This window comes from Xiphophorus hellerii, unplaced genomic scaffold, assembly GCF_003331165.1.
Source record: "Xiphophorus hellerii strain 12219 unplaced genomic scaffold, Xiphophorus_hellerii-4.1 PGA_scaffold_78__1_contigs__length_500000, whole genome shotgun sequence".
NCBI lineage: Eukaryota > Metazoa > Chordata > Actinopteri > Cyprinodontiformes > Poeciliidae > Xiphophorus > Xiphophorus hellerii.
Genome location: NW_022587653.1, coordinates 468,987 through 476,804, shown reverse-complemented (window position 1 = coordinate 476,804; position 7,818 = coordinate 468,987). Strand labels below are relative to the sequence as shown.

Sequence of the window (7,818 nt, the reverse complement as noted above, 5' to 3'; positions counted from 1 at the left end):
ACCAAAACCAGTGTGTTGGAGAGGCCAGTGACGAAGCTCTGTCTGCTCCTGGAGGCATCTGCAGACTAAAGACATTCTTATTCTTTCTACTCTATCCTATTCTATTCTTTCTTTTTTCTCTTGCAGGTTCGTCATTATGGAAATGAAGGATAAAGAAGAATTTATGTCTTTGCATTAATGTAGGACAATATTGAGGTTGTTAGAATAGCTCCTTTAATTAGAGATTTAATTGTGATTTAATGCACAATTAGGGGCTGGAGTGTAGGAGCTATTTCTCCATTATTTTCAGTTAAAGTTTAGAATGTAGATTATTTAGTTTATTTTTTTGTTTTATAGTTGATTTATAATTAGAATGTTTATTTTGTTGTTTCTAAATAAGTTTTGGTTAGTAATTCACTTAATTAGTTAATTGATTTCAGTTTGGGAAGTGGGTGTGTTTCACAGTATAAATACGTAGAGTTTAGATGAGTCTTTAGGCACATGGGTGGTCATATGGTTTTTTACCTGTCTGTCCGTCAGTCAGTTAGTCAGTGTTATCAGTGAGAACAGGTGCAGGAGTTAGGATAGGTTTATCCGAAGCCTGTAACTTGTTTTAGCAAAAGATTGAATAAAAGTAAACTAAGAGCATTTTGACTGTTTGACCTTTGTTGACTGCGTAAACCAGAACCCATGATGCCCAGTATTGACTGTTTGAGTTTATTTCATTTTGTTTTGATCACTTTTGAGATTTGAATTTTTTCGATTTTGGAATTAAGTTTTCGGGACAAATAGTCAATACAGTATTTATTGAACTGCACTTTATAGAAAACTTTGAAAATCTACTTAAAGGTTTTTATGATTTATTTAAAGTAGAAGGGAGACATTTGCAGGTTGTATATTTGCACTACTGCGTATAAGGGCCATTGTAGATGGAGAGTAAATTACTGCTGAGGAAATGGGGAAAATTTCCTGAGTTTCAAGCGCAGAAGGAAAGAAAACCAACTTTTGAAACTTGGAAATCTCTAAATTGTAATTTTTTGTAGAAAATTTGAGAATAATTGCAAAATTTCTGGGGGTTTTTTGGTAGTTTTTGTATTCCTCATTTTAATTTTTTTTTTCTAAATGCAGTTGTTAATAGTTTTGCTGGAGGTGGAGGAAACTGAGAGGATGAAGACCGCAGTTTTGTCTGAAGCAGAAGAAATAAGATTAATGGAAAAAACTCAGAGGAAAGTGGAGCACATCTACTCTCAGCTGCAGCAACACAACGCTCCGTAAGTCTTTTAACAATGCAACACCAGAAAAAATTATTTTTTTGTTTATTAAACTTATAAATTTGTGTTTTAGAGATTCAGGAGACGAGTTTCTTCCTTTCTTGAGTGTCTCGAAGGGCCAAAAGCTTCTCGCTCGTCTGCTGCCCTTCCTGAAGAACGATTCAGCGCTGAAGATCTTGCACATCGTCACCTCCAACCTTCCTACGCTGATAAGCAGAGACACCGAGGAGGTGAGTCGGGGTTAAAGGTTACAGGCATCTGAGAGTTACTGAGGGGGTTTTTTTCCCTAAAATTTTTGGTTTTTGAAGATTTAATTTTTGAAAAATCTGGATTTCTTTTTTCTTTTGCCATTAAACTCTTTGGGTTTCCATAGTTTAGTGATGTCAGCACACTCAAGGTGGCCATCTTGGTTTTGCAGCTATTTATTTGGACTTTGAATTCAAGTAAACAAAGAAATATTAGGGCTAAGATTTTTTTTATTTTACTATATAGTTTAAATTGTTCTAAAATTAAAAATAATCATCTGAAAATGGTTGCAATATAAGAATAAAGTGTTAATATTACCAGAATAGTTGTAATTTCAATCATCTTGTGAAGTTCTGACAAGTTTTACTTAATCTAAATATTAATCAGATTTTTAATAGCAGGACTTTGAAACAATATTTCCAAAGATCCACACAAACTGAGGTGCTGATTTCCTTTAAAAACTCATTTTTTTTGATTAATCTGAAATTTTCTTGAGGAAACTTGGAAATTTCTGCATTTCAAAAGTAAAATATTGTCAACTTTTGAAACAGAAATGTCAAATTTTCTTCTAGAAAATGTCCCAAATATTTTACGTTTGGAGCTCAAATGTCTTTTTTTTTTTTTTCTCAAATAATTTTGAGATCTCAATCTTTTTTTTAACTGCCCTGATGTTCTGTTGTAGGTCATGTAATATCCTGAGCACCAAGCTTTTTTTAATAGCATTTTTTAATCTGCTAATGTTCACGTAGTTAAAAAATGTTGTAGCTGGGCCCTAATTCTCCATTTCACAAGTCAGAGAAGGGATGATTGAAGTTTCTGAAGACCTTTCAGACAAGAAAACGGGCAAAAAAAAATCAGAAGTTTTATTTTTAAGGCGCATCGCCCGGCACTAGCTGAAGGTCTAATTTTAGTCTTTAAACTCAATGAAGATATCAAAAGTTTTGTTTATGTTTTGAAAATTTCAGTTCTTGTGGTTTCAGGACCTTCCAGTTCTTTACCCGTCACTCCGAAATGTGATCGGCGTTCTGACGTTCAGTCAGCTCATCAACGTTCTCAAAGACCTGACGTCTTCAGAGTCTCTGTCGACCTTCGAGTGCCTCTCCCTGACCTGTCAGAACAAGGTTTGTAGCATCAATGATGAGTAACGGACGCTGACGTTTCATTACGCTTTGAGTGTCTTCAGAGCAATTTCTGTGCTGAACACACTATAAGTGTTAAAAAAAGAATCTGTTTGCTACGACTGCGTGTTAGGATCACTGTACATAGAAATGACATTGAGAGGAATCTAAAAACTTGGAAATTTTTGTAGGAAAGAAATGTGGAATTTTCTTCAAAAGTTGAAAATTTGACTTTTGGAGCTTAGAAAATCCCGTTCTGGAAATTTTCTATCTCAATTTGTTTTTTTGTTTTCTTCTAGCAAATTTTAAACTTTTGAAACTAAGAAACTTGAGATTGCAAAAAAAATCCCACTTTTGTTTTCCCCCAATATTTTTTTTTTTTTTTGGCAATAACTTATTTATATTTTTATTTGAAAAATGTTTAATGAAGCTCAGAAACTTTCTGTTTTTGGAAAACTTTTGAATCTCCATTTGAGTCATTTCTTCCACTTTTAAAAAAAAATTTTCAGTTTTTTTAAATTTTGTTTTCCTAGAAAGTTTCTGAGATTAATCTCAACATTTAAGGCTTTTCTTTCTAGCAAATTTGACTTCTCAAGCTCACATTTTGAGATTCATCACAAATGTTCCAGAAAAAATATATAATTTTTTTAAAACTATGTATAGTGGCTCCAATACTCAGTCACAGAATTTATTTCTTCTAAAGGTAATACTACCAAAATAAGAGCCCAGATGTTGAAATAAAACACAAGGTACTACAAATATTAAATAAGCAACCATAAAAAAACTATTTAAATGCTTTTGGATGTATTATTGGTCCTTTACAGTTTGTTGTTGCTCTTCAGCTGGAACTGATTTGTTTCGGATTATTTTTCGTTCGTTCAGTTTGGACTCAGCTTGCTGTACGCTCTTCTTTCCCACGGAGAGAAACTTCTTTCTTCAGGCGTTCCTCTTGAGCCCAGCATTGGCGACTTTGAGACCTGGTGAGGAAAACAAAGTTTAATTCCTCTAAGTCAGAGTTGTTTAGCATGTTCTGACATTTCCTCATCCCCGTTTTCATTAATTTTTTTTTAGGACTGACATGATTTTCCAGGTAGCGGGACAGCTGTCCCAGTGTTCGCTGGTGGAGCCGCTCCTCCTCCCATCAAACCTGCTGACGCTCTTTTGCAGATACCTCGACAAGCGTACTGTGCATCAACTAAAAAGCAACTGGGAGTAAGTCCTGTTAAATATACCAACAGGTTTTAGCTTTAAATGCACGCAAATAAATACTTTTTAATTTCCAAACTTCTCTGTTTAGGTCTGCAACCAGCTGCCTGGTTCTACCATCTTAAGGAAACTGGCTAAAGAGATGCCAAGTTAAACTCCAGGTTTGTTGGACCCGAAATGGAGGAAGCAGAGTCTTCAGTACCAAGTATAACAGAAGTTGTGTAATAGATTTGTTTTTTGTTTATAATCCTCACCCTCACTTAATCACATTTTGCATCTTAAACTGTTTCCCTTTTTTATTTCCTTTGTTTGCTTTTCCTCCCTTTAGCCTCCACAAAGCAGCTTAAACCCATTTCTTTTAACGTTTCTAACATTATCAGAACGATCAATTTAAGATGAGTTTCATAATTTATAATACTGGAACTATGTTAATTATATTGACCATATATACATATGGCCCACATTAGGTAATGCAGTTTTGTAAAATTGTAAAAAATGTGTTGTGTATGCATGTGTAATGCTAAATGGGATTTGTTTGACACAATTTTCAATCTTAAGTTTCATCTGTAAAAAATGTATTTTATTTATTGTATTAATTTGGAAACTGAAACGATTTAAATTTCACACCTGTAGAGCACTTGCAATATGAATAAAAAAATTCTCAAATTTGATTAAGAGAACATGAAATATATTTTATTTGGTCACTGCACGTGTTGCTGCATCAAGTGAAACGGAAACAGGCCTGTTGGCCCAAAATGTTTTTGTTTTTTAGTTCCGTCAGTTTAAGGGTTGACTCTGAGACTGGGTCAAGATTTACCTTTTTTTGTCTTTATTTTAGTGCCATTTTGGTTCCGTTGACTCCATTACAACCGTATATTTTTGGGGCTGTAATCCTGTGACTTTTAATTTTACAATGAGCACCAAAATGATGAAAGCCTCCATCTTTAAAAATGCAAGAAAACTAGTTTTAAATGGAATAATTGGCCATAAGTTACAACAGGCCCAATCATTTCAATGGGGATGAGATTCTATCATCTCTCAAATGCATAGAAATGAAGATATTAACCACCATCTCAACTATTCAGTAAAACTGATATGACGGCTGAGCTTGGTGCCAATTCAGGATAATTTAGAGTTTCTGGACATTGATTGCTTAAATGGATGAAAACAGAGACGTAGAGGCAAAAATATTCATGTTTTTTTTTTCTGAAACTAGAAACTTCACTGCATATTCACAAAATTTTAAGTATTTTTAGGTGGTTTCTAGTGCAAATATCTTGGTACACTTGAAATAAAACTTAAAAGCTTGTTTTAAGTCAGTGATTCCTTAATATTGATAAATGATCAGTTCCACTAGATGATTCTTCTCTTTTTTCACCTAATGTGGAAAAATTTTCAAATCTGCCAGTGGAACTAGTACTTTTATTGATCATTAAGAAATTATTCACCTAAAACAAGCTCCTACAGTATATCTTGCTGAAAAGTTAAGTTTTATTTAAAGTGTACCAAGATATTTGCACTAGAAATGAGAAAACTTGCTTCTCATGTGTAAAATTGAGTCTGGGCACAAAGTGCATCTCCAATGTGGAGATGAAGGTACTATTTTATAAATAAGCAAAAATCTCAAACTACTTAATGGAGTATTTGTGTGTAGAATATTGAGGACAGATTAATACAACTTGAGATGAGAATGAAACGCAGCACAAAATTGGGGGAAAAGTGAAACCTTGTTCAACTGAAAAAGTTTGAAATCACATCTTAAAGTTTAAAAGTTTGTATTACAGCGACTGAAGTATGTCCATGTTTACTATCAAATCAAAATTAAATGTAATATTTGTACCACTCCATGTCCATACAAGTTAATTAGCTCAAAAGTGCCTTACATTCAACCAACTGCTCTCTTACAAACTGACCAGATGGTCGGGTCTGTTTAGATGCCAAGTAAGTGAGAGGTCCAGTTGGACAGGGAAGTGAGACATTGACCCCTGCTTGACCTCATAAGAACAGGATTTGGACTTCAGGTGAGGAATGTATGTGAAAGGTGAGACATCTTTCTCTTTTTACCCACTTTTAGCTTTAAATGCACCAAAGGAAAACTCAGTCTGTGTATTAGCACCACAGAAAACCTACAGTCTGAAATAAATTGCTCTTTCCATCTGGTTTCATACATCACTGCCATGATTTGGTGACAAAAATACATAAATTTAGACTTTATTGGGTTCCGATAGGGTGCATGTTCAACTCGACATATTTGCTACATAATTGGTTTTCATGCATCTATTAAATTACCAATACTGGATCTAAACATATCAATATCAATGGTATTTAACTCAACTTCAAGTCCAATATAGAAAATATTTCTCAAATGTGTATAAATGTATCACAAGCATATGAGATTTTAATTTGTAAGCTAATATTAGCCTTATAGCACAGCTACCTGCTCCAGGAAACTAGAAAAGCACAGTTGAGATAAGTTTACATAAGCTACAATTAAGGTTTTATTGAGGGCAATATGACAAATGACAATTAGCTGCAAGCATTGTAGCATATTGTGGGTTTTCTCTGACCCATATTTAGCCTTTATGGGTCAAAATTATACATAAAGGCTAAAATATGCTTAATATTTGGCTAAATGTCCCTCAGCAATTTGCAGTGAAAGATGCTTTTTGTACTCATAGGTGAGGTCTTGTAATTCTGACAGGATTTTTGACAGCTCCCCTTATTAGAAATGGTAACATCCATTTAAACTAATTAGTTTAATGGCAAATATTAAACTTTTAAAACATAAGCAATATTTAATATGTAGTCAACATCAGGGTGTTGTAGACAATGTTTGGTTTTATTCTTTCCTCAATATCGTCTTTGTCACCATCAAGTATCAGTCATGCAGTTGCTATTGATGTTGCATTAAACACTGCAAAAACACAATCCTATCAAGAATTTTTGGTCTAGTTTCATGCACAAAAATAAAAGTACACCAGAAGTAATACACAACTTAATGACTTTTTGGGAACATATAAGCTTTATAAATGAAGAAATAAGGTTAGAATTATGCCGTAAGTTTGGATGACTAAATGTTTGGATGCCATAAGTTTGCAAAAGATCCTTGTTCTGAGATACACTGGAGGCCAGAGAGCCCAGCAACCTTGCCTGCTGCTGGGTAGCATGGCAGCCTGATTGCAGCCCTCTAGGATGGTATCCAAGGTGATACTGGTCTAGAACTAATTAGCAGTGGATGTAGTTTTATGCAGCCTTCCAGTTGTATTCAGAACTGGGAAATTTCTTACTTCCCAGACAGAAAAATCAACTTCTGGAATCTGATTCTCACTGGGAGCAACACTGACTGTCCCAGTTAAAACTTGTACAGCCGACTTCCGTTTCAATATGGCCGCCTCTCGCTACAACAGAACTACAGAATTAGTGAAAATGCGTATTTACATAGTACATGTAAGAGTTTGTCTAAAATCAACGTCACATTTAGCGCTTGTGATTACAAATAAATTAAAAGTGGCGTTTGCTCACTGAAAGTAAAACTTGATGCTTGTAAGAACTAATGCAAACAAGATCTATCGAAGTAGCCATCGGCTGCAGGAAATACGGCTGCCATCTTGGAGCGGTCGTCCTACCCACTTGGCTAAGCTAACAGCTGAAGATGCCTCAGCACTGCGGGATATTTTTTGTTCAAATCGACGGACTATTGACGTGAGGGCTCGGCGGATAACTTTTCACAAGTGAGATGAATATATTATTGTATTTTATGAATAGAATATTACTGATAGCTGGTATTTTGTCCGCTAGCAACATACCAGCTAATATTTGCTACAAAGCTAATATTAGCTGGTATCTAACATTACATAATGTTTGGTGTAATTCCGATGTTCGGCCCGGTTATAAAAGCTAACCGAAATTCTGTAAATCTTAAAAGAAATGTTGTTCCCTAACATCAGAGGTGAGTAGAGTACCTAAACATTGTACTCAAGTAGGAAGTCTTTGCACTC

General features: G+C 34.6%; 1 protein-coding gene across 1 annotated transcript; it reads left to right on the top strand.

Annotated features, from left to right (window-relative positions):
• Positions 1-1,002: 1,002 nt before the first annotated feature.
• LOC116716661 (protein PAT1 homolog 2-like) lies at positions 1,003-4,449 on the top strand. The gene is made up of 6 exons (XM_032557469.1): positions 1,003-1,250; positions 1,324-1,480; positions 2,477-2,617; positions 3,497-3,594; positions 3,686-3,826; positions 3,912-4,449. Exons 1-6 carry the CDS (start codon positions 1,102-1,104, stop codon positions 3,943-3,945), a joined length of 720 nt encoding a protein of 239 aa, XP_032413360.1. The 5' UTR covers positions 1,003-1,101; the 3' UTR covers positions 3,946-4,449.
• The last annotated feature ends 3,369 nt before the right edge of the window (positions 4,450-7,818 follow it).

Excerpts from the sequence above, each read along its gene's own strand:
- LOC116716661 (XM_032557469.1), top strand. The coding sequence starts at position 1,102 with ATGCAGTTGTTAATAGTTTTGCTGGAGGTGGAGGAAACTGAGAGGATG. Across the intron at positions 1,481-2,476 it reads TAAGCAGAGACACCGAGGAG|GACCTTCCAGTTCTTTACCC; the intron begins GTGAGTCGGGGT and ends TTGTGGTTTCAG. Across the intron at positions 3,595-3,685 it reads ATTGGCGACTTTGAGACCTG|GACTGACATGATTTTCCAGG; the intron begins GTGAGGAAAACA and ends ATTTTTTTTTAG.